The sequence below is a fragment of the Dendrobates tinctorius genome, unplaced genomic scaffold (assembly GCF_039654945.1).
Source record: "Dendrobates tinctorius isolate UK_male_01 unplaced genomic scaffold, ASM3965494v1 ptg000101l, whole genome shotgun sequence".
In the NCBI taxonomy this organism is placed as follows: Eukaryota; Metazoa; Chordata; class Amphibia; order Anura; family Dendrobatidae; genus Dendrobates; species Dendrobates tinctorius.
The window spans coordinates 1,231,125-1,257,265 of NW_027361769.1; the positions used below are offsets into that span (position 1 = coordinate 1,231,125).

The following is a 26,141-nucleotide window of genomic DNA, read 5'->3' on the forward strand; positions in this document are numbered from 1 at the left end:
ACAGCGATTGTTGAGCATGAGTGCGAGGTACAAACGGGTGGCTGACAGTAGACGCGTGCCAGGTCCGGACCTGTGTGTGGGTGAATGGGTGTGGTTAGCGACTAAAAACATAAAACTCAAAATTCCATCTTTAAAATTGGGTCCAAGGTTTATTGGGCCTTTTAAGATTGCTGCCATCATTAACCCAGTTGCTTATCGGTTGGAACTTCCTGCGGTATACAAGATACACAGCGTGTTTCACAGGGCTTTATTGAAAAAGGTGGTAGGCTCTGTGGACACGACGCCGATGCCACCTCCGGTCATGGTGGATGGCGATTTAGAGTTTGAGGTCTCCAAGGTAGTGGACTCTCGAGTAGTGCGCCGTACTCTTCAGTATTTGGTACACTGGCGGGGGTATGGTCCGGAGGAGAGGTCTTGGGTACCAGCCTCGGACATACATGCGGATCGGCTGGTCAGTTCTTTTCACCGTCGTCATCCAGACAAGCCGGGTCCTATGAGTCTTGAGGGCCCTGGGGTCCCTCGTAGAAGACGGGGTACTGTCATGTCGGACACTATTCACACCACAGCATCCGGCAGGCAGAGGTAGTTTCACCTCCGTCCACTTGTCATGTCGGACGCTATTCACACCACAGCGTCCGGCAGGCAGAGGTAGTTCCACCTCCGTCCACTATAGCCTCAGTGGCGCCGGCTTGATTTTCTCAGGCTATCGGGGGTTAATCTAGCTGGAGATCAGGTTGGATGTTTGGTCACGCCCACGGTCTTTAAATAGTCATGCTGGCCTATGGGCGTCGCCGATTATAGCTTGTGTTTCATACCAAGTGGTTCCGGTCTGGAATGGAGGTGTTGGAGAGAGAGAGATTCGTATCTGGTGGCGTATGATCCGTTGTTACCTTTTCGCCTTCCCATATTTGTGTTTTGTTGTGCCCTGTTCACATTACTGTATAGTCCTGTGTGTATGCGGCGCGGTGCAGTTTAAGTTCTCCCTGTCTGTCATTATTGTGTGGGGCTTTGGTGGTTTGTCTCCTCACTGGGTGGAGGGTGGAGGGTTAAGCTTAGGGCTGAGCAGGAGATAAGGAAAGGTTGGAGGCTCAGGCATTTGCACCATTAGCAAAAACCCTGGGTTGAGGGTCAGACAGGGTTTCCCCTAGTTAAAGGGACACCACAGGAGCCCCGGGTATTTCAGCCTTAGTTGACCTAAGCCCCGCGTGACACCTAAGCAGAGGTGACCTGTTGGCTGTTAAGTTAAAACCCAGATATGTTAGATAATGTTCTTTGTCTATAAACCCAAAATGGGAGGCTATATTAGTTTGCTCTTAGGAAAATTTACAAATAATGCTTCGGATTTATCAATGTTAATCTTTAACCCTGAGATCTTCTCAAATTCGTGAAGGAGGGAAAACACGTGAGGGAGTGTAGTGTGGGGACTTACTAATATTAGCAGGAGATCATCCGCAAAGAGGCTGACTTTATATTGGTCTCCCATATTCTCAGGGCCCAGGATATTCTGATCTCTCCTTATTGCTTCCACAATGGGTTCCATTGCAAGTGCAAAAAGATCTGGAGATAGAGGACAGCCCTGCCTGGTACCCTCTGAATATTAATTGGAGGGGGATGTGGTGACGGGAGTTTTACATAATCGATAGGGCTGTCATATAACAATTGGAGGCACTTAATAAGTTTAGGGGAGAATCCGACTTCCGATAGAACCGTAAAAAGATACGTCCAGGACACCGAATCGAAAGCCGTCTCAATATCTAATACAAGCAGGAGAAGTCGCTTTCGCTGTAGGTTAGTTGTATGAATAATATTTAACGCTCTCCTAATATTATCTGGGGCCTGTCGCGCTGGTATAAAACCAACCTGATCCCGATGGATGAGGTGAGGGAGGATTTTATTGGTCCTGTTAGTCACAATGGATGTAAAGATTTTGAAGTCAATGTATAAGAGGGATATAGGTCTATAATTTGTTGTGAGATGATCTTTCTTAGGATTAGGGATTACGGTTACATGCGCCACGTAGAACTCAGGGGGCAGCTGTGAGCCATTTAGTAGTGAATTACAGAGGTTTTTATATGTGGTGTCAGCACATCGCTGCATTTTTTATAATATATTGCTGTAAGACCATCCGGCCCCGGGGCCTTTCCTCTTTTTAGCTTTTTGGTTGTTGAAACTATTTCCTCCTCAGAGATGTGTAAATGGAGTTGTTGTGCCGTGGACTCAGTCAGGTTAGGTAGATGTAGTGTGTGAAGGAATGACTCCAGTAGTGAGGGGGGTGATTGTGGGGGCGAATACAAACTCTGGGGGTATTCATTATAAGTGCTATACATGACATCGGGGTGGGCTGAGGTCTGACCCTTAGGGTCTTTTATAGAGGAGATTATATGCAGTGACTCTCTCATTCTGAGCTTACGAGCGGCATCTTATTAGGCTTATTGGCATGGTGATAAAACGCGGCTTTACTCCAAGTTAGCGCCTCTCCGTTCTGGTGGTGAGAATGGCGTCTAATTGTCATTTCATATCTTGTATTTGTGTAGATAAGTATAGGGGTGAAGAGCGCTGATTGGCCAATTCTCACTCCTGCAGTTTCTCCTCCAGTCTGGGCTGTAATTCAGACCTTTCTTCTTCCTGTCGGCCGATAACTTATCACAGAACCGGGAATAGATTTTCTGTGCGCGAGTCACATTGCTCCAAGTGAGGCCTCCTCCGCTGTGTGAGTTTAGGGGAAATTTGTTATATCTTCTCTTATAGCGGTTACATTAGAGATTTGGGCATTTTAGCCCCTGGTGTGGAGTCGATAGCACAATCATATGCCGCCATATAGTAGACGGCCGGTAACTGGTGAGAATTCCCTCCTGTGTGGGGTCTATTTCCCTCCAGAGAAATCACACGTTACATTCCACACATAACACTGTGTAGAGAAGGCGGCGCGGGGTAATTGTGCCAGTAGTGAGGGGCGAATAATGGCGGGAATGTCACTGACTGAGGAGAAGGCTCCATGGAGGTCTGCACTCCGGAGATCATGTGACCCCTGACTCCTCCCCTCCTGTGACCTCATCACAGGTCCTGTGCACAGAGCAGCCATATATGTGGAGTGCGGCTCTGCAGGTTAGTGATGGGCAGTCCGGCTCTTCTGGCTCCTTCCCCCACTTTTCTCCCTCCTGTCCCTTCACTATAAAGCCTGGCCTCATTATACAGCTGTACAGGGGTCTAGTGAAGGCTTTTTAGCCCTTTCCTCAGTCTGTAGCTCCTGTGCACAGGCCCTCACTCCTGTCCCTTCACTATAAAGCCTGAGCCTCATTATACAGCTGTACAGGGGTCTAGTGAAGGCTTTTTAGCCCTTTCCTCAGTCTGTAGCTCCTGGGCACAGGCCCTCACTCCTGTCCCTTCACTATAAAGCCTGAGCCTCATTATACAGCTGTACAGGGGTCTAGTGAAGGCTTTTTGTCCCTTTCCTCAGTCTGTAGCTCCTGGGCACAGGCCCTCACTCCTGTCCCCTCACTATAAAGCCTGGCCCTCATTATACAGCTGTACAGGGGTCTAGTGAAGGCTTTTTAGCCCTTTCCTCAGTCTGTAGCTCCTGTGCACAGGCCCTCACTCCTGTCCCTTCACTATAAAGCCTGAGCCTCATTATACAGCTGTACAGGGGTCTAGTGAAGGCTTTTTAGCCCTTTCCTCAGTCTGTAGCTCCTGTGCACAGGCCCTCACTCCTGTCCCTTCACTATAGAGCCTGGGCCTCATTATACAGCTGTACAGGGGTCTAGTGAAGGCTTTTTAGCCCTTTCCTCAGACTGTAGCTCCTGGGCACAGGCCCTCACTCCTGTCCCTTCACTATAAAGCCTGGGCCTCATTATACAGCTGTACAGGGGTGTAGTGAAGGCTTTTTAGCCCTTTCCTCAGACTGTAGCTCCTGGTCACCATGTGATCTCACCATAACCCTAAAAAGCTAATTAAGGTGTGAAATCTTGATCAAAATTATCTCAGTGCACAAATCTCTAAAGGTGCCCAACGTTTTGCATCGCCCTTTCTCCTTTTTGCAATTATGAAATTGTGAAAAAGTCATATATATATAATGTTTTATTATTTATTATTATTTTTGCCGAAAATACAAAGGCCATGTGTGATCTTAGAGGTTCGGCCTTTTAGAGATCATTTCATCTTCATCTTACTACTGCTCACAATAACAGTCATTTTGACCAGGGGCGCCCACACTTTTACATGCCGCTGTCAATGCTTCATCCCGCTGGTGCTCAATATTTAATAGGGTCTCGCTATTAAGCTTAATGAAAAGTTTGGTGAATGTCTTTGAGCTGTTATTACTAGAGATGAGCGAATATCGTCGGAGAAGTTGTTATTGGCTAATATCTCTTACCGAATAGCTGCATCGGGACCCCGGATCCCTGGAGCGCTCCCGATAATCAGCTGCATGTGTCGCCCTCCATGCAGGTGCTGTGACTATCACACAGCGCGACACACGCAGCTGATTATCGGGAGCGCTCCAGCACACTGAGTCCTGCACACACTGAGGCCCCTGATCATGTGACCCCTGACTCCTCCCCTCCTGTGACCTCATCACAGGTCCTGTGCACAGAGCAGTCATATATGTGGCAGACACTCCTGGACCTTCTGCTTTCTGGGCCGGTTCCTCCCGTGAGTCCTATTAACCCTTTTGCTCCCTGTTTTCTCCTTTCTGACAGGACAATATCTGAATTCGGATACTGTGACGGGAATATAAGCAATGTGGAAGGAAAATATGACAATTTTACTTTTTTTCCTTACAAAAATGTGACTTTACCCCAAAATTGGCAGCGTAACAAATCCTTATTTTCCCCACTGTAGTTTGTAGACTCCATATACAGATCCCTTAAGTGTGAAAAGAGCTGAATTCCCCACTTAAGTTATTACATTTTGGAAATTGCCCCCCACTGGGAATTTATCTGCAGGTAAAGGCACAATTGTGTCTCCATGGGGGATGTGCTCACAGCCCAACATCGTGTGGCCTCCAAAGAAATGCCACCCCACACCATTACTGACCCACTGCCAAACCGGTCATGCTGAAGGATGTTGCAGGCAGCAGATCGCTCTCCACGGCGTCTCCAGACTCTGTCACGGCTGTCACATGTGCTCAGTGTGAACCTGCTTCCATCTGTGAAGAGCACAGGGCTCCAGTGGTGAATTTGCCAATCCTGGTGTTCTGTGGCAAATGCCAAGCGTCCTGTACGGTGTTGGGCTGTGAGCACAACCCCATCTGTGGATGTCGTGACCTCAGACCATCCTCATGGAGTCGGTTTCTTACCGTTTGTGCAGACACATGCACATTTGTGGCCTGCTGGAGGTTATTTTGCAGGTCTCTGGCAGTGCTCCTCCTGTTCCTCCTTGCATAAAGGTGGAGGTAGCGGTCCTGCTGCTAGGCTGATGCCTTCATACGACCCCCTCCACATCTCCTAGTGTACTGGCCCTCATACGGCCCCCTCCATATTTCCTGGTGTACTGGCCTGTCTCCTGGTAACGCCTCCAGCCTCTGGACACTACTCTGACAGACACAGCAAACCTTCTTGCCACACCTCGCATTGATGTGCCATCCTGGATGAGCTGCACTACCTGAGCCACTTGTGTGGGTTGTAGAGTCCGTCTCATGTTACCACGAGTATGAAAGCACAAACAACATTCAAATAAGTGGACAGTTTGATTTCACAGAAGTTTGATTTACTTGGAGTTATATTCTGTTGTTTAAGTGTTCCCTTTATTTTTTTTAACCGTGTATATAGATAGATTTTTTTTTTCTTTACGTTGGAGGGTCCAATTCCAGCTATTGCTGTGGGATCTGTGATTTCTATCTACTCCACTGTGTACAGGATAATAGCGTATAATAAAGTAGTTATGGACGTGACGTAACTAACATTGTGCAGTGACTCTGCTTTCCTTTTAGTGATGGATATTTCTTGTTGCTGAAACTGTGATATTTTTTCCACTTTTAGGCTGAGTTCACACGTGGCGGTTTTTTCTTGTTTCCGCGGCGGTTTTACCCGCACGATTTTGCCACGAAAAATAAGCATCCCATGCATTCCTATGGGATTCCGCAATGCTGTGCTAATGCTGCGGTTTTTATCGCGGCGGAATCGCTTCGCGGTAAAAACCGCAGCATGCTCATTAATTTTGTGGAATCGCGGCGATCCCGCACCCATAGGAGTGCATTGTTCTGCTTACTTTCCACATGTGGCTGTGCACACCATGCGAAAAGTAAGCAGAACATTTGGGGATGGTACCCACAGTCCGGAGGAGAGGAGACTGTCCTCCAGGCTCTGGGTACCATATCCCTGTAAAAAATAGAATTTAAAATAAAAAATATTGTTATTCTCACCTTCCGACGTCCCGCGCAGCCTTCCCTCCTCTCTCCACGCTCCCGTTCCCAGTAATACTTTGCGAGCGATGACGTCCGTTCTCGCGGGATCGCGAAGTCTCGCGGTCATTCGCGCGAAGTCATCACGAATGACCGTGAGACGTCGCGATCCCGCGAGAACGGACATCATCTCGGTAATTGTCGCAAAGGATTACTGGAACCGGGAGCGTGAAGAGAGGCGGGAAGGTGAGAATAACAATATTTTTTTTTATTATTATTTTTTACATTCTATCTTTTACTATTGATGCAGCATAGGCAGCCTCAATAGTAAAAAGTTGGTCACACTCGTCAAACACTATGTTTATTGGACGCTGCCTCTGGCCCGGCCTAATAGACCTTCATACATTGCAGCCCAGACCCTATTATTAGGCATGTAAGTATCGGAGTAACTAGGCCGCCCCATACTATCGAGTACTTGGAGGCGGGGGGCATTCAGCCGAACTCTGTCACACCTTCTTAGATGTCATGCTTGCTTTCCACAGCAGCAAGGGGTTAAACTGTCAGGGTTTGTGGAGAAGCCTCATCTGTGCCGTCCCTGCGGTGTACATCTATGTTCTGGGGTACAAAAAGATTAATTTCTTTTTAATAAATGTTTAACATGTTAACAATTATAAAATGTGTCTTCTGCTTTTTACATATTTTTTTCTTCTTACAAGAATTGTTGGAGCCAATTTTCTTTAGAAACATTTTAATATCGGCTTTTTCTGGAGTTTTTCTTGTAATATAGGAAAGCCTAAGGCCAGAAATAAACCCCATAAATCACTGTACATGGAGACTTTGCGATCAGATCATTTCTGTCCGTTGTGTTTGTCGAAACAAAAAATCTTTTCTAAAAGCCTCAAACTTCTGTGTGTGACTCAGAGCTGAGATCTAACGGGATAGAAGATTCCAGTGCGGGGAAGACGGGAAACCTTCATATAGACGGCCGGTGGGGATGGAGTCAGTGACCGACTCTGGCCAAATCTGTCTCTAGAGCCGTAGTAGAAGATGAAGATGTCGTCCTCATCATGAAGGAGTTATTTCTCATGTCGCGTGTAATGAATATCTCCTGCAGTATTGCTAATGCCGATTCCAGTGTCGGTAATGAGACGAGAATTAGCGTTATGGAAGATGAGTCTATGAGGAACGTGTTCAGCTGCCGACTCCGAGGAGGAAACTGCTTGTTGTCTGTGGCCTAAATATATAGGTTTTATTAGTAGATGTCAGGGAAGAAAACTAAACCCTGTAAGATAATAAATCTCCTCATATGTTTCCCTTATTATCTCCAGTAATTGTATTATTACACAGGATTCTTATGATGTTACATCGGATCATCTTCTTCTCATTCAGGTCTCTACAATATCGGATCCTCTCAGTGAAGATCTTCTACAAAAGAGAATTTTCCTGATTTACCCATCAAGGATGGATATGGACAGAGACAAGATGGCGGAGAGGATATTACATCTGACTCTAGAGATCCTCTTCCGTCTCACTGGAGAGGTGAGAGATTCTGATGACCTCAAATTACATCATTCTCATCTATGGGAATAACAGATGGACAGAACTGGAGAGGTGAGGACTCTGGAAATGTCTGTAGTGAGATTTATTAATGTGTCTCTCCATAACCAGGATTACACAGTGGTGAAGAAGACCTCTAGTGATCGCTGTCAGGACCCTGTGTCTGAGGGATGTGGAAGACCCCTGAGCCCAATCACGGGGGCTCCACCTCACCCCCTGATCCATGAGGACATCAATGACCAGAAGATCCTAGAACTCACCTACAAGATGATTGAGCTGCTGGCTGGAGAGGTGACACTGCTGGGAATGCTGGGACATTATACAGTAACACTATGAAGAGAACGGGTGGATGACGTATCATTGTATGTGTCAGGTTCCTATAAGGTGTCAGGATGTCGCTGTCTATTTCTCCATGGAGGAGTGGGAGTATTTAGAAGGACACAGAGATCAGTACAAGAACGTCATAATGGAGGTTCCCCAGCCCCTCACATCTCCAGGTAATAGACAGGACTAAATACACACGGTCTATAATTATCTGTATGTAGAGAATGAATTCAGTCCCTGTATGTGTTTCCTCCAGATCTATCCAGTAAGAGGACAACACCAGAGAGATGTCCCCGTCCTCTTCTTCCACAGGACTGTAACCAAGAAGATCCCAGTGTTCCTCAGGATCATCAGGTAGATGGAGAGAAGGTGTCAGGAGATCTCCCCTATGATGTGTAGACGGCTGTGAAGGTCTTGTGCTCAGTCTTGTTTTATCCACCAGTATTATATGTTTTATTCTTGTGTAATGAGAACGGTGGAGATGGCAGGATTAGAGCTGATCATAGATGGGACTTCTCCATCTGTCGGTGACTTTTACAATATTTGTTTCAGGTTGAAGATCTGACCCATATTAATACTACAGAGACATATGTGAGGGGTGATGAGTGGTGTAAAGAGGAGATTCCCACATATGACTACCCAGGTGAGTAGTAACCACTAAATGCAGAGACGTCACAGATTCCTCTCAGTCACCGGCTGTGGCTGCTTTATCGGTGGTGTAGTCGGGTGTTGTGAGTTCATTTTCCCCTTCACCATTGAGGTCTGATGAACTCCCTCTTCTGGTGAAGGAAGGTAGTGAGGCTGATTACCAAGCACCTGAGCAGGTAGATGATGACTGGGTGACAGGAATTGCTGACTGGATATAAGGCAGCCGACTCCCTTCTGCCTTGCTGTGATTTCCCTGAGGGATTCTAGGAGACCAGTCTGATTCCTGCTCCTCAAAAGCTAAGTTTTCTGCTCTGCTTTTTGCTTTTGTGTTTTGGTTTTGTTTTGCCTTGTTTTTCTGGATTTCTGCCATTCCCTGCTGGGGTGAGCTGAATTCCTTTTTGTCTTTTTGCTCTGTCTTCAGAAAATACCTGAGTACTGATATAGTCTTTTTGAAGCCTAGCGTCTTCAGGGCTTTTTTCCCTATCAGTCTGTTGGCTCTTGTTTTTATAGGGTTTTTGCGGATTGCAGACAGCAGCTTTTCTATCCTGTCCTATTTAGTTAGCTTGGGCCCCATCATTTACTCAGCCTATCTTTCTATCTGTGTTAGTGTTTTTTCATCTTGCTTCACCTTCATTATATGTTGGGGGCTGCCTATTGCTTTGGGGTCTGCTCTGGGGCAGTTTAGATTTCCCTTTCTGTCTTTAGGCTATTTAGTTCTCCGGCTGTGATCGAGGGGTCTAGGGCACCGTAGGAACCCCCCACGGCTACTGCTAGTTGTTGTTGATAGGTTCAGGGGTCTGCAATCCGATAGCTGCCAACTTCTCTCGGTTTCTGGACTTAGCTAGTATTTCTGTTTTTGCCTCCTACGGTGACTCATTCATAACTGTCGGGCCATATTACCATGATCACCATTTTGCCTCTAGACCACAACATTCTCCTCCACCCAAAACTGTTCAAATGACTTTGCGTATTGAAAGATTGAAAGCCCTTTTCAATAGAACTTACGACCTGGAGGATCCACCTACCTCCTGGGATTAGTGTGAGGTTGATCCCTTAAAGCGAGATCTATATGATTGCTTGTACCTGACCCAATATAGGCTGAGTGCGCGCTTAAAGAGTCACACTGAGTACAGAGTTAGATGTCTACTCCTTTCTCAGTAAAGGCTTGCACACAACTAAAGTTTATTCTCAAGACAAAGAGACAGGAAATGGGTGTCACACCATCTTCTGAGTAGCCAGTGTCAGTCTATGATAGGTCCATTTCAGCTTCACTTCCATATATGGTATCTCAGCTTCTGCATTCTAAGGATTCCTTCCAGGGTGTTGTCTGAAGACACAGACGCCATCTTGGTACACCATATCTGAACTGACTTGTATAAGGTTTAATAATTGATTTCATTAGCCATTCTCTCCTTCACATTAGGAGACGCTGACCGTCACCTGCCCAGATCTGTAACTATAAAGCCAAATGACAGCGTACGTAGAATGTGCTGACAAGATAGAAAATCACTTGTAGAAAAATCTTATGCTGGGCTTGTAAGAGAAAGCGGAGGGTAATGATGCTGGTGGCTTCCTAGATCCCTGAGATCTTATCGGATGAATCTTCTCTCCCTTCTGTGCTGCTGAATGTCTCATGGTCCCTACAAGACCAGGTCCAGTCTTTCTGGCCAAACTTCCCTTTTATGATGGACAACAGTAAATGTGCAGTGAGGCCAAGTGTGAATTTCTGTCCAATAACAGCAGAGTTTCCCTTTATCCTGACTTTTCAAAGTTGTATTAAAATCAACTAACTTCAAGGAGGATTGTGATAATCTCCAGGACAAACATTCCATCTGTGCCATGATAGATCTCTAAGCTGTGCGTGGCTGAGGGCTGTAATATACATTTATTCCCGCCTGCAGGAGATGTGTTGGCTCCAGCCCTGGTGTCATGGATTCTCTCCACGTCATAAATTACATTGTCTTCAATCCTAAGGAATTCAGATTACTGCACAATCTCTCCTGAAATGGGGAGCAATATTATTTTCTCTAATCTTCTGGTCAGGATCCATAGTAGCTCCAATGGTCCACCATAAATGAGGGCCACTCGGGTTTACTGTTGTTTAACCCCTTAACGTCCAAGGATGCACACAGTCCATCATGGCAGGATGTCAGTTCCCACACCATGGCAGACTGTGTCCGTCCTGCATTTAAACTGTCACTGCATGTAAAAACAGACAGCTGACAAGCATGGGCAGAGGTGCAGGGAACCATGCCATAAGTCCCCGCACCCAGAACGCTGTGATTGGTCAGTCAGTCTGACTGACCAATCACAGCTTGATCAGGCAGAAGATGCTGAAATTTTAACATCTACCACCCAGTCAGTGCAGGAGCTCAGCACTGCCGGTGGCTGAGCTTCCTGCACTAACTGCCAGGAGCAGCATCCGTGTCGGGGGCTCCCTCTGCCTTCAGGTCGGCAGCCCCACGATGTAATCGCAGGGCCCGATCTCTGCCGTGATGACTCACAGCATGGTCTCAGAAGCTTTCTCCATAGGTATAATACATTGCAATGCTGGAGCAGTACAATGTATTATACCTGCAGCCAAATTAAAAAAAAAGTGAAAGTCCCATAAAGGGACAAGGTAAAAAATTTTTTTTAAAAAAAATAATAAAATAATTAAAAAAAAATCCCCTAATACATAAATCAGAATAGAAAGCGATCAAAAAACATCATGTGCCCGAAAATGGTACCAATAAAACCGTCGCCCCGCAAAAAGCAAGCCCTCACATAACTCTGTGGTCCAAAATATGGGAAAATTATAACCCTCAAAATACAGTGATTCAAAAACTATTTACAAAAAAGCGTCTCTTAGTGAGTGACAGAAGTTAAACATGAAAAAGGATGAGGAACGGCGTGAAAATACAGCCAATTCTTCACCATTTGTGGATTTGTTCATTCTGCCTCCCAAAGATCGCAGTAAGGCGATCACAGTGGTTTACCCCACATATGGAGTATCAGCGTACTCAGGACTAATTGCACAATAACTTTTGGGATTCTATTTCCCCTGTTAACCTTGGGAAAATAAAAATTTAGGGGCAAAAAGATCATTTTTGTGTTAAAAAAAATATGATTTTTAATTTTACGTTATAAACTTCTGTGAAGCCCTTGGGGGTTCAAAGTGCTCACCAGTGTCACCACACATCTAGATAAGCTCTTTGGGGGGTCTAGTTTCCAAAATGGGGTCACTTGTGGGGGGTTTCCACTGTTTGGGCACATCAGGGGCTTTCCAAACGCAACATGGCGTCCGATCTGAATTCCAGCCAATTTTGCATTGAAAAAGTCAAATGGTGCTCCTTCCCTTCTGAGCTCTGTCATGCGCCCAAACAGTGGTTTACCCCCACATATCAGGTATCAGCGTACTCAGGACAAATCGCTCAATAACTTTTGGGGTCCTGTTACAGTTAGGAAAATAAAAATTGGGGGTGAAAAGATTTTTTTTTTGGAAAAAATATGATTTTTTAATTTTAAGGCTCTTTGTTATAAACTTCTGTGAAGCCCTTGGGGGTTCAAAGTGCTCACCACACATCTAGATAAGTTCTTTGGGGGGTCTAGTTTCCAAAATGGGGTCAATTAAGGGGAGTTTCCACTGTTGAGGTACATCAGGGGCTCTCCACGCGTGACATGGCATCCCCTCTCGATTCCAGCCAATTTGACATTCAAAACCCCAAATGATGCTCCTTCCCTTCTGCCGTGCGCCTAAAGATTGGTCTTCCTCCACACATGGGATATTGATATACTCAGGAGAAATTACACAACACATATTGTGGTTCATTTTCTCTTGATGCCCTTGACAAAATAAAAAAAAATTGTGTTTGAATTAAAATCTTTGGGAAAAAGAGTTAAATGTTCATTTTTTCCTTCCACGTTGCTTCAATTATTGTGAAACACCTGAAGGGTTAATAAATTTCTTGAATGTGGTTTTGAGCACGTTGAGGGGTGCAGATTTTAGAATGGTGTCACTTTTGGGTATTTTCTGCCATATAGACCCCTCAAACTCACTTCAAATTTGAGGTGGCCCCTAAAAAAATGGGTTTGTAAATTTTGTTAGAAAAATGAGAAATCGCTGGTCAACTTTTAACCCTTATAACTTCCTAACAAAAAGAAATTATGTTTCCAAAATTGTGCTGATGTAAAGTAGACATGTGGGAAATGTTATTTATTAACTATTTTGTGTGACATCACTCTCTGATTTAAGGGCATAAAAATGAAATGTTTTAGGAATTGCAAAATTTTCAAAATTTTTGACAAATCTCCATTATTTTTAATTTCATAAATAAAAAATTAAGGAAAGAAAGCGCCCATAGGGCGATAAAAGTAATTTTTTGGGTGACAATACATGGTTAGTGCACTCACCGTTACAGGTTGTGAACAGTCACAACCCCTTGCAGAATGTGAAAGGAACCAGTGGTCGCTGCAGACTCCTGTAGATACCAATGTCACAAAGGAGGAAGAAAAAGACCGAGTTTTTCAATGTATCCGCGCTGACCACACAAGGACAGAAAAATTCTTCATAGCTTTATTGTGCTGACGCGTTTCGTGGCAGATCTGCCACTTCCTCAGGGCGTTTCCACAGGAAGTGATGTCTTTTTGCATGTAATTGTGATGTCATGAAGATTTTGTTTAAAACTGCTGCTGTAACCAGATACTGTAATTCTTTGGCCCTGAGGAAGTGGCAGATCTGCCACGAAACGCGTCAGCACAATACAGCTATGAAGAATTTTTCTGTCCTTGTGTGGTCAGCGTGGATACATTGAAAAAAACCCGGTCTTTTTCTTCCTCCTTTGTGACATTTTCATAAATAAACGCATTATATCGAATAAATTTTACCACTAACATGAAGTACAAAATGTCCCGAAAAAAACATTGTCAGAATCAGTGGGATCTGTTGAAGCGTTCCAGAGTTATAGCCACATAAAGTGACAGTGGTCCGATTTCAAAATTAAGGCCTGTCATCAACCTACAAAATGGCTTGGTCCTTAAGGGGTTAATCTTTATTTGTAGTTTTCAGTTAAAGAGATTCTTGTGCTCTGGGGCGGGGCTGTGGGCGGGGCTTTATGTGGTGCTCTGATTACATATTCATCTGTATTGGCTTATGACAGGTCGCTGACCCCTCACTGACCTGCCCCCATTATTACATAATGCATATAATAGCATTGATATTATTGGTGATAATGCCTATAATATTGTGGCTATTGTGAGGCTTAGAAAAAAAATTACATCCAGCAAAATGTCACCGGCGGCGTCTGTCCAGTAGCCTCTATCTCTTACTTATAGACGCTACTGAAAGCAAAAAACACAAATATCCTGAACTAAAAGTAAAAAATATACTGCAAATAATACATAAAGGTAATAATGAGGGTATTTAGTAAACATAATTTTGATCAAAATAATGTACAAGCCATCCCGCCACGTCACGGCAACCCTTGTGGGACAGTCCCTACTCTAGTATTTAATACCTTTTCACTTGCCAAGTGACGTGAATGTGAATAAGGGTCGAGCGGCTGAACCACTAGTAACAGCTTAGGCCAGACTGGATGGCTTTCCCAGCTCAGAAAGAGGGCGATCACACCCATATATGCACTGAATGCACAAATACTGAATACTAGAGTAGGGACTGTCCCACAAGGGTTGCCGTGACGTGGCGGGATGGCTTGTACATTATTTTGATCAAAATTATGTTTACTAAATACCCTCATTATTATTACCTTTATGTATTATTTGCAGTATATTTTTTACTTTTAGTGCAGGATATTTGTGTTTTTTGCTTTTCGTTTTCTCTGGTTAATGGTCATGTGTTAATATGCACTTACATTGTGCATACACATTAACTTACTTTTCTCAGTTCAGATTTGTTTTTTGTTTTTTTATATATGCTACTGCGCAGGCGCCGCCATCGCCGGTGACAATTTGCTGGATGTAATTTTTTTTCTAAGCCTCACTATAGCCACAATATTATAGGCATTATCAACAATAATATCAGTGCTATTATATGCATTATGTAATAATAGGGGCAGGTCAATGAGGGGTCAGCGAAATGTCATAAGCCAATTTATGGATTATGCCAAACTACATGTTGACAAACCACAAAGCTTCTGGGAGAATGTCCTATGGACAGATGAGACAAAAATGGAACTTTTTGGCAAGGCACATCAGCTCAGCATGTCAAGTAAAGAACACTGTCCCTACTGTGAAACATGCAGGAGGCACTGTTATGCTCTGGGGCTGCTTTGCTGCGTCTGGCGCAGGGTTTCTAGAATCTGTGCAGGGTACAATGAAATCTGAAGACTCTCAAGGGATTCTAGAGAGAAATGTGCTGCCCAGTGTCAGAAAGCTTGGTCTCAGTCGCAGGTCATGGGTCTTGTAACAGGATAAAGACAAAAAGCACACAGCTAAAAACACCCAAGAATGGATAAGAGGAAAACATTGGACTATTCTGAAGTGGCCTTCTATGAGCCCTGACCTAAATCCTATTGAGCAACTTTGGAAAGAGCTGAAACGTGTCGTCTGGAAAAGGCAACCTTCAAACACGAGACAACTGGAGCAGTTGCTCTTGAGGAGTGGGCCAAAATACCTGTCGAGAGGTGCAGAAGTCTCATTGACAGTTACAGGAATTGTTTGATTGCAGTGATTGCCTCAAAAGGTTGTGCAACAAAATATTAAACATTTCGCGCCAGAGCCTGTTTTTGCCTTCGTGACCGGTCCAATTTTTTCAATTCTGACCAGTGTCACTTTATGAGATCATAACTCTAAAAGGTTTCAACGTATCTTGGTGATTCTGAGATTGTTTTGGAAACAGAATTTTTTTTGGTAGGAAGATATAAGGGTTAAAAGTTGACCAGCGATTTCTCATTTTTACAAAATTCACAAAGCCATTTTTTATGGACCACTTCACATTTGAAGTGAATTTGAGGGGTCAATATGACAGAAAATACCCAAAAGTGACACCATTCTAAAAGTTGCACCCCTCAAGGTGCTCAAAACCACATTCAAAAAGTTTATTAACCCTTCAGGTGTTTCACAGGAATGAATGGAATGTGGAAGGAAAAAAATAAACATTTACTTTTTCCTGTCTCCCATGACGGCACACATGAGAGAGGGGATCCGCCCAGTCAGGACAGGAACCCTACTGAAGATAAAAGGGCGGTACCTCTCCCTCGCTTCAGTTGGGTTTCCTGTCCTGACAGGGACCCGTGTACTGAAGGAACACGTACCTGCCCCTCTCTTGTGCCGGCGTGGAAGAACAGGCAGGGTCCTGGGCGCCATGCGTCGGGGGAGGGAAGCACCGTCCGCGGGTCCCCAGGGGGCTCAGCATCCGAGCGGGTGCAGAAGCAGCACGGCCTGGGGTCCTGGGGCTCTGCCGTGGAGCCGCGCCGACCCTCTCCCCCTCTGCCGCATCCAGGAGCGTCAGGGAACGGCCACTTCCGGATCGCGCTCCCCTGACGTCACACGCAGGGCACGCTGGGAGGGGGCGTGCCTGCGTGACGTCGGGAGGCGGCGCCGGCAATCCAAGATGGCGGCGCCCATAGAAAATAACGCCGGCCGGCGAAAGGAGATCCCGGCGGCATGGCGGGGGGAGGGGCTGTGGGATAACCGGAGGAGGCGGAGAGTGCAGTGGATCCCCCTTACAAAAGGGGGATGACCACAGAAGACGCACTCATGCCCAAGGCTTCATGATGGAAGTGGGGCAAGACGAGCAGCGTCAGCAGCAGCGTCAGCAGCAGCAAGACCTCTCGCCAGATGCCAGGCCAAGCCGCCAACATACCAGGAGCAGTCGCTCAAGTGGTGGGAGCGGCAGTCATAAACGCAATCGGCATGACTCAGACGTCCAGGAGAAACGTCACGAGTGCATGTGAGGAGCCTCCGAGATCGGTACCCCTAATTGACAGCGGTGGTGAGTGATCTACGTGATTGTCACCCTTATGGTAACGGGGTTCCATTTTCTCTGTTTGATCACTAGGGGTCGAGGAAGGCCAGCAGCAAAACCAAAAATAGAGAATGCGCCCTATGTAAACACCCGCTGGCAGATCAGTGGCAGAAAGACCTCTGCGCTGACTGTATAAATAAAACTATACAGGAGGAGACCCCTGATTTGGTGACTAGCCTTAAACAGTTAATTCAACAGGAGGTGAAAGGTTCCTTAAAGGCAGCCCTTAAAAAGAAAGATAAAAGAAATCGTAGAAGAAGCTCCGATTCAGAGGCCTCGCCAAGGCAGAAGGGGCGGGAAAGATCCTTGTCCCCCTCCACCTCCTCTTCCTCTACTCAGTCCTCAGAATCCTCCTCGGACAGCGATCTAGGCGGCCGTCCATGTTTCCCAACAGAGGATGTGGAAAAACTGGTCAGAGCGATTAGGGCTACTACTTAAAAAGGAAAAAGCTCCCAAATCATTAGAGGATGTAATGTTTGGAGGACTGAAGAAAAAACGAAAACGTACCTTCCCTGTAAATGATAAAATAAAAGCACTAATTGACAGGGAATGGAAAAAAACGGAGAGGTCAGGGGGCTTACCTTCCGCATCAAAGAGGAGGTATCCTTTTGAGCAGAAGGATTCAGAAGCCTGGGAAAAAGTCCCAAAAATTGATGGGGCCATAGTCAGATCCTCAAAAAAGGTATCCCTACCATTAGAGGACTCTGGCGTGTTGAAAGACCCGCATGACAAAAAAGCAGACGGTTTCCTGAAGCACATCTGGGAAGCTTCAGCAGGTGGATTGAAACCAGCGATAGCTGGTACCTGTACCGCTCGTGCCCTCATGGTCTGGCTGCAACAAATAGAGGACCAGATCAAGGATAGAGTTCCTAGGGACGAAATTCTGTCTAATTTGACACTGGTGCACGGAGCAGCGGCTTTCCTAGCAGATTCCTCTGCAGACTCCACAAGATTAACAGCTAGAGCAGCAAGCCTGTCAAACGCGGCAAGACGAGCCATGTGGCTTAAAGGGTGTCTGGGAGATTTGCCATCAAAGCATAGGTTATGTTCCATTCCATGCGATGGCCAATTCCTCTTTGGGAAAAAACTAGAAGAGATTTTGGAACATGCGGGGGATAGGAAGAAAAGCTTTCCCCGATTTCCAGGAGAACATAAAAAGCAGCCCTTTCGGAGGAGGAGATTTAACAGGGGTCGTCCCCCGGGAGATAGAAAAAGCTGGGACTTTAAAGAAAGAAGAGGATCAGGCTATATGTTTAAAGGGCCCTCCACTTCCTCCAAAAAAATCTACCCAATGACGTTGGGCCGGAGGTAGGGAGAAGGCTTTCTCTCTTTCTTTCCGCCTGGGCAAATATCTCCCCCAGTACATGGGTCCTAAATATAATCAAGGATGGCTTAAAAATAAAATTCATCCGTCCGCCCAGGCATACCTTCATAATGACACGCAGAAGGAAAGCCCAAGAGCAACAGCTGGCCCTGGAGACTGAAGTCTTGGGACTAGTGAAAAAACAAGTCCTACAGGAAGTCCCAGTGCAAGAAGAAGGAAGGGGGTTCTACTCCCCCCTCTTCTTAATACAAAAAACAGACGGCTCTTGGAGAACCATTGTCAACCTGAGGAGACTCAATCAGTGGGTAGACAATTGCTCCTTCAAAATGGAGTCAATCAACACGGCCACAAAGATCCCGTTCCAGCATTGCCTCATGGCAGTGATAGACTTAAAAGATGCCTACTATCACATCCCAATTCTTCGGGAGTATCAAAAATATTTGAGAGTAGTGCTCTATGTCCAGGGGCAGGTGAAGCACTACCAGTACGCAGCCCTTCCATTTGGCCTGTCTACAGCCCCCAGAGTATTCACTAAAGTACTGGCCGAAGTAATGTCTTTTCTGCCTTCCAGGGACATAGTGATCGTCCCATACCTAGACAACTTTCTGGTAATAGGGAGGTCGGAGTCCCACTGCACACATCAAGTGAAGGAAGTGATAGCAATTCTAGTAGGATTAGGATGGATAGTAAACATCCCCAAGTCAAGGATAACCCCAGTAAAAGAGCAATCCTTCCTAGGGTTGATATTGGACTCCGAGCAACAATGCTGCTTCCTACCAGAGAGCAAAGTTACCAAGATAAAGGGCCTAGTTCGCACAGCAATACAAAGGCCAAATATGACACTGAGGAACGCAATGTCCCTTTTAGGCTCGTTGACATCATGCATACCCGCAGTAGCATGGGCGCAGTACCACTTAAGGCAACTACAGTGGGAAGTTCTGTCAGCACAGAAACAATTAAAAGGGCATTTAGAAGGCAAACTATGTCTCTCAGTGGCTGTAAGAGATTCCCTGCTCTGGTGGACTGTAGAAAAGAATCTAACAGCCGGTGTCCTGTGGCAAAAAACAGTCGAGGACATCATTACAACAGACGCGAGTGCCACAGGATGGGGAGCACACCTGAGATCCCACTCAATACAGGGGACCTGGTCCTCGCTAGAAAGGGATCATGGTTCAAATGTAAAAGAACTATGGGCAGTGGAAAAAGCCGTGAAACATTCCCTTCCCTTACTTCGGGGCCGCCACACCCGGGTCATGACGGACAATCAAGCAGTAGTAGCCTACATCAATCACCAGGGGGAATGAGATCTCGGGGCCTCATGCAAATATCAGATCTACTCTTCCAGCTAGCAGAACAACATCTGTTATCCATCACAGCACTGCACATAAAGGGGGCGGAAAATATACAGGCAGACTTCCTGAGTCGCAGGCACCTAAGACAAGGGGAATGGTCCCTAAACCCCCAAGTCTTCCAACAAATAGTTCAGGCCTGGGGCAAACCAGAAATAGACCTGTTCGCTACCGCACACAACCAGAAGGTCAGGAAGTTCTCACTAAACCCAAGGGAAAACCCCTTTGCAGTAGATGCCCTACAAATACCCTGGAAGTTCATCCTGGCCTATGCATTTCCCCTGATAACAATGATCCCAGTAGTGGTCAGGAAAATCAGGGAGGATCGAGCGAGAATAATTCTTATAGCTCCGTTTTGGCCGAGAAGGCCTTGGTTCTCCCTTCTGAAGCTCATGTCAGTGACAGATCCATGGATACTACTGGAGATTCCAGACCTGCTCTCCCAGGGACCAGTGGTCCACTCTCAGGTGAAGGGCTTCCATCTAGCAGCCTGGAATTTGAGAGGGTGCTACTGAGTCGCCAGGGATTCTCTCCAGGGTTAGTCTCCACCCTGTTGAAAAGTAGGAAACCTATAACATCCCAAATCTACGATAGAACGTGGAAAAAGTTCCTAGACTTCCTGGGGAACCCTTGGGGGATGTAGCGCCAGTGGGACCTATCCTAGAGTTCTTACAGTCGGGGCTATAACTGGGGTTAGCCACTAACACACCCAAAGTTCAAGTCTCAGCTTTGGGGGCCCTATATAACTGCAACTTAGCAGCCAATAGGTGGGTGTCTCGATTCATAAAGTCCTGTGGCAGGTCAAGGCCGGTCATTATCCCAAAGATACCACCCTGGGACCTCAACCTAGTCTTAGAGGCCTTAACCAAAGACCCCTTTGAACCACTACTAGAACTGTCACCAAAGCTACTTACACTTAAAACTGTCTTACTGGTAGCCTTAACATCAGCCCGAAGAGTCAGCGACCTTCAAGCTCTGTCTATATGTCCTCCATATACACAGATCTTGGAGGACCGAGTGGTTCTAAGACCAGACCCCGCCTATCTCCCCAAGGTAGTCCAAAAGTTTCATAGGACTCAGGAGATCTCCTTGCCAGCGTTCTGTAACAATCCTAGAAACCCTGGGGAGCAAAAGTTCCATACATTAGATGTAAGAAGAGCCATATTACAATATATGTCAGTAACTAGTCAGTGGAGGAAAGATCAGTCCCTTTCTGTAGCCTTTCAGGGTAGTAGAAAAGGGCACGGGGTAGCTAAGAGTACCATTGCCAGATGGATCAGGGAGGCCATTATGTTATCCTACTCCGCAAGTGGCGCTCCGGTTCCAGAAGGCATCAAGGCTCACTCCACCAGAGCCGTGGCTACCTCCTGGGCAGAGAAGGCTGAGGTATCAATTGAACAAATTTGTAAAGCCGCTACTTGGTCCTCACCTTCCACCTTTTTTAAGCACTACTGACTTGATCTGACTTCCTCTACTGACCTAACCTTTGGTAGAAGGGTGCTGCAAGCGGTGGTCCCTCCCTAAGGTGTCTTATTCTACAAAAGTCTCATGTGTGCCGTCATGGGAGACGGGAAAACACCAAGGTTACTTACCGGTAGCCGGTTTTTCCGGAGCCCATGACGGCACCTGTATATTCCCCCCTTTTCACTCCTTTGGTGTGCACTATAGTTTGGGTGTTTTTTTAGTTAGATATAATGTGGTGATAGTTTTACCATGTGTACTAACCCGGGGGGCCTCTCATGCTCTGTAAACCAACTGAAGCGAGGGAGAGGTACCGCCCTTTTATCTTCAGTAGGGTTCCTGTCCTGACTGGGCGGATCCCCTCTCTCATGTGTGCCGTCATGGGCTCCGGAAAAAACGGCTACCGGTAAGTAACCTTGGTGTTTCTTTCACAAAAATTTTCATTTAGACCTAATTTTTTTTACTTTCGCTAGGGTAACAGGAGAAAATGGACTATACATTTTGTTTTGCAATTTCTCCTGAGCATGCCGATACCCCATATGTGGGGATAACTACTGTTAGGGTGCATGGCAGGGCTCGGAAGGGAAGGCGCGCCATTTGATTTTTTGAATGTAAAATATGCTGTAATAATTAGCAGATGCAATGTTGCGTTTGGAGAGCCCCTGATGTGCCTAAACAGTGGAAACCCCCAATAAGTGACCACATTTTGGAGACTAGACCCCCAACTTATCTAGATGTGTAGTGGGCTTTTTGAACCCCCAAGTGCTTCACAGAAGTTAATTACGTAGAAACGTGAAAACAAAAAATCATATTTTTTCCCAAAAAAAAAAAAAAGATCTTTTCGCCCTCCATTTTTTTTTTCCAAAGGGTAACAGGAGAAATTGGACTCCAAAAGTTGTTGTGCAATTTGTCCTGAGTATTCTGACACCCCATATGTGGGGGTAAACCACTGTTTATGCGCATGGCAGAGCTCGGAAGAGAAGGAGCGCTATATTGAAGTGCAGATTTTGCTGGAATGCTGGAATTGTTTGTGGGTGACATGTTACATTGTCAGAGCCCCTGAGGTGCCAGAACAGCATAAGCCCCCAAAAGTGACTGCATTTTACCAAATACTTCCCTGAACGAACTCTAGTGTAGTGAGCATACTGACACCACTGCTGTTCCATAGAAAATTATACCATTGGGCAGTGAAGAAAAAACAATTATATTTTTACCACTAAAATGTTTTATCTCCAGATTTTACATTGGAAAATAGGTAGATAGGTAAATGGTCACTACACCCATAGATGAATTCGCAGAGGGGTGTCATTTCCAAAATTGGGGTCACTTCAGGAGGGATTCTGCCGTTATGGCACTTTGGAGAGCTGCTAAGTGCCAGAACAACAGAATCCTCCCTCAAGTGACCCCATTTTCGTAATGACACCACTCTGTGAATTCGTCTATGGATATAGTGACCATTTTCACTACATGGATGATTTCCAGAAACTCGTAGTGGAAGTTTCAAGCAAAAATTGCAAAAATGTCATTGTAGTGCCCAATATATTGTGCCCAGCTTGTGTCTCTGGAGACCTCCCCCCACCTACCCCCGGAAATTGTTAAGTCAGCTCTACTCACATGTGTCTGTCACTAAACAATCCAAATGCTTGATTGTCAAAACAGTTCAAAAACGTGGTTCTGTGTGGAAGATTGTAAAGCCGTCATGGAGGCATAAGGCTGGCAGTGATGGGCATTGTGGGTAATAATAGCGGGTATCATGCCTCATTCCTCTCTAGGAACATACACGACATCTTCTCTGGGGGTTCTTTCTTGTTTCAGTTACTGGGATGAGTGCAATAAAATGTCGCTCAGTGAGTCTTCTGACATCTTCAGATTCTAAAGGATTGGCGGGGACAAAATTTTCAAAGAAGATTTTCAGTGACCTTTTCCTGATAATCAAGGAAAGTATCTGCATTTCCTGCTTTTTTGTATAAGACAAAAGAATTATACTTGGCCACCTGAAACAACTAAATTACTAACTTTTTATACCAGATATATGATTTTCTTGATAACTGGTGTTACAGAACCACTCAGCACCCAGAATATGTTGTGCAGTTATATGTATATATAATAGGTTCCATGTGAGATGCATGTCCCTAATGTATCAGCAGTGTCCGCCCTCCCCCCACCTTTGTAATTTACACAGTAAATATCCGCAGGCTCCGGCCACCTGCGGATTTTGTAATGCATGTCTGGCCTGACGCTTGTCTATTGGCCGGCCCTCTGTATCTGTGTGATATATTCTGTGTCCTGTGAGTAAAGTGTTGTCAGACTGGAAATATATGGAGAAGCAGTGATCTTTTATATGCGCCCATGCACTCAGAGGAATTCCAGCCAGCGCCATTCATTCAGACTCCAGCCAACGCAGAGCGGACCTCTGAAAACACGGGGTGGTACTGAAAGAGGTACTCCAGCTTGGTAGACCCCGTTACACCTGGTATGGCTGTAGAACCTGATCTGCAAGGTCCACACCCCCATATATTTGTTGTAGTCAATGACAGACACAGGTTTTGGAGTAGTGGATCCCTGTTGGTCTGCAGTGGCCCTTGTGGCATCTGTGTGGATCGAGCGCAGGATAAAAATATCTTTTTTATCCTTATACTTAAGGACAAGCAGCTCTCCATTACGTAAAGTCCCTGACTGCCCCTTTCGGAACTTTTTGTTGGCCAATGATTGTGGAAACCCCTGACGGTTTTTGCAAATGGTCCCACAAGCCCCTATGTTATGTTCAACCAGACTTTTAAATAGAGGTATGCTGGTGTAGTAGTTGTCAACATACAGATTGTAGCCTTTTTGTAAAAATGGAGTTATTAGCTCCCAAATGATTTTTCTAGATGTTCCCAGATAAGTAGGGCCTCCTGGTGGGTTTAGTTGGCTCTCTTTCCCCTCATAAATGTGAAAAGCTGATGTGTATCCAGTTGAACTCTCGCACATTTTATAGAGCTTTATTCTGAACCTTGCCCTCTTAGAAGGAATAAATTGCTTGAGGTGCAGTCTTCCTTAGAATTTTACAAGGGACTCATCAATGGAAATGTTTTCTGTTGGGGTGTAGAGCTTTAAGAACAAGAACTTTTCTGTCATGTCTGTGATGATGGGTCTGATTTTGAATAGTCTGTCATGTTCTGGGGCATCTCTGGGCAGGCATTGACTATTGTCATTAAAATGCCAAAATCTCATGAGCATTTCATAACGGGTCCTAGGAAGAACAGCAGAAAACATAGGGGTGGCTTGAACAGGGCGATAGGACCGAATGCTTGCTTTCCCCATAGGGAATGTAAGTTCTAAAAAATTTTTCATTTCTAGGATATTAGTTGGTTCCATAAATTTGACCTAGCATAATAAGATCGTGGATTCTGGCTGATGAATTGCTTATTTCTGAGTCATCACTGTCGCTGCTACTAAAGCCCTCGAAATCCACATCACCATCTGACACTGCACTTTCTTCGCTGTCAGAACATAAAAGTGCATAAGCCTCCTCTGCACTATAATACTGACGGGCCATTTTATTCCTTTTTATTTTTTTTTCCGGAAAAAGAAAACTGTGTAGTGACTGACTGACGTGACCAAATTATTGGGGAGACAATTGAGAAAAGCCTAATTCTTTAGCCTAACCCTAACTTTAGAATAAACCCTAACTTTAGCTTAACAGTAACCCTAACTTCAGCCTAACAGTAACCATAACCCTAACTTTAGCCTAACAGTAACCCTAACAGCAACCCTAACTTTAGCCTAACAGTAACCCTAACCCTAACAGTAACCCTAACTTTAGCCTAACAGTAACCCTAACAGCAACCCTAACTTTAGCCTAACAGTAACCCTAACTTTAGCCCCTACATTAACCCTAACAGTAACCCTAACTTTAACCCCAACCCTAACCCTAATAGTAACCCTTACTTTAGCCTAACAGTAACTCTAACTTTAGCCTAGCAGTAAACTCTAACTTTAGCCCCTACACTGACCCTAACTATAGCACTAACCCTAACCAGCCTTACCTGTCAGCAGCACTTGTAACACTGTTTCTCCTCTAATCTCTCTCTGACAGGAGATCTGAGGAGAAACAGCGGTTTTATGAGGCAGATCACCCGGGAAAGTTCACTGCTACAACAAACTTTCCTAGTGACTTGTCTCATTGGCTGGTGTGACGCTGACGTCATCAGGTCCTGAAGCAATCAGGTCTCAATAGGTCGGGGGTCACAGGAAGCATTGTGCCGCGGAATCCCCTCGTTACAAGGTACGTTGGGGTCCTGATGAGCACAAAACCACTGACCATAGACAAACGTCGGCATTGCACAAAGCCCTGCTAGCGCAGACGTTTATCTACCGTTGGCAGTCATGAAGCGGTTAAGTTAAGGGTACCATAATTTCTGTCCAGGCCTATTTCATGAGGTTTATATTTTTTTAATTCTGTGGAAGCCTGGTTGGAAAGCAATGTCTGACTTTCGTTTCTTCATTTTCATAGATTTTTTATTTATTATTACATTCATCAGATTCAAGTTATTTCTGTGACCATTGTGGGTTTTTCTGTCATTAAACGAGGGGTAACAACAATTTAGACCACATGTGTAGGAGGAGTGAATATTTTGACTCCACATTCACTTTCCAGAAATTAACACGCAGTGGATGTTGGAGAGTGAAAATTACACATCTGCCATTTTATTACCCAGCACATAGTGCCCAGATTGTGCTCCAGGAGACACCGCAAATTAAGTGGGTTCTTCTCTCTATAATATTGCTAAATACAGGGATCCTAAATGTTGATTGCGCACACTGCAAGACTCCGAAGTGAGAGCGGATTTTGCTGGATTGGTTTATAGAAACCTTGTTGCTTTTCAGCAGCCTTTGAGCCACTAATAGTGTGGGAACCTCTGTTTTTCCATTGACAGATGATGGACCTGAGTGGGGACTTGTTTTTTGTGAGATGAGAATTGGTATTATTTTCACCTACATAACATTGATTGGTTTCTTTTTTATTCGATATTTGGGAGGCAGAATGAACAAACAGTTGAACACCGCACACTACTGGCTCATCCAACAAGGTTTTCTATTAGACTGTGAACTGTCATTGTCTTGGTAAATGATTAAAGTTTTTACATAGCTTGCCATTTTTATGGACAGTTTAAGTAGAAGTGTTCAAAAATATAA

General features: G+C 45.2%; 1 protein-coding gene across 1 annotated transcript in view; it reads left to right on the top strand.

Moving 5' to 3' along the window:
• Positions 1 to 8,243: 8,243 nt before the first annotated feature.
• Positions 8,244 to 26,141, top strand: part of LOC141099676 (uncharacterized) — a 104,564-nt gene continuing 86,666 nt past the window's right edge. The window contains exons 1-3 of the mRNA XM_073587637.1: positions 8,244 to 8,391; positions 8,475 to 8,572; positions 8,771 to 8,861. Of these exons, the coding sequence (XP_073443738.1) occupies positions 8,244 to 8,391; positions 8,475 to 8,572; positions 8,771 to 8,861 (337 nt within the window). The remainder of the gene's footprint in view (positions 8,392 to 8,474; positions 8,573 to 8,770; positions 8,862 to 26,141) is intronic.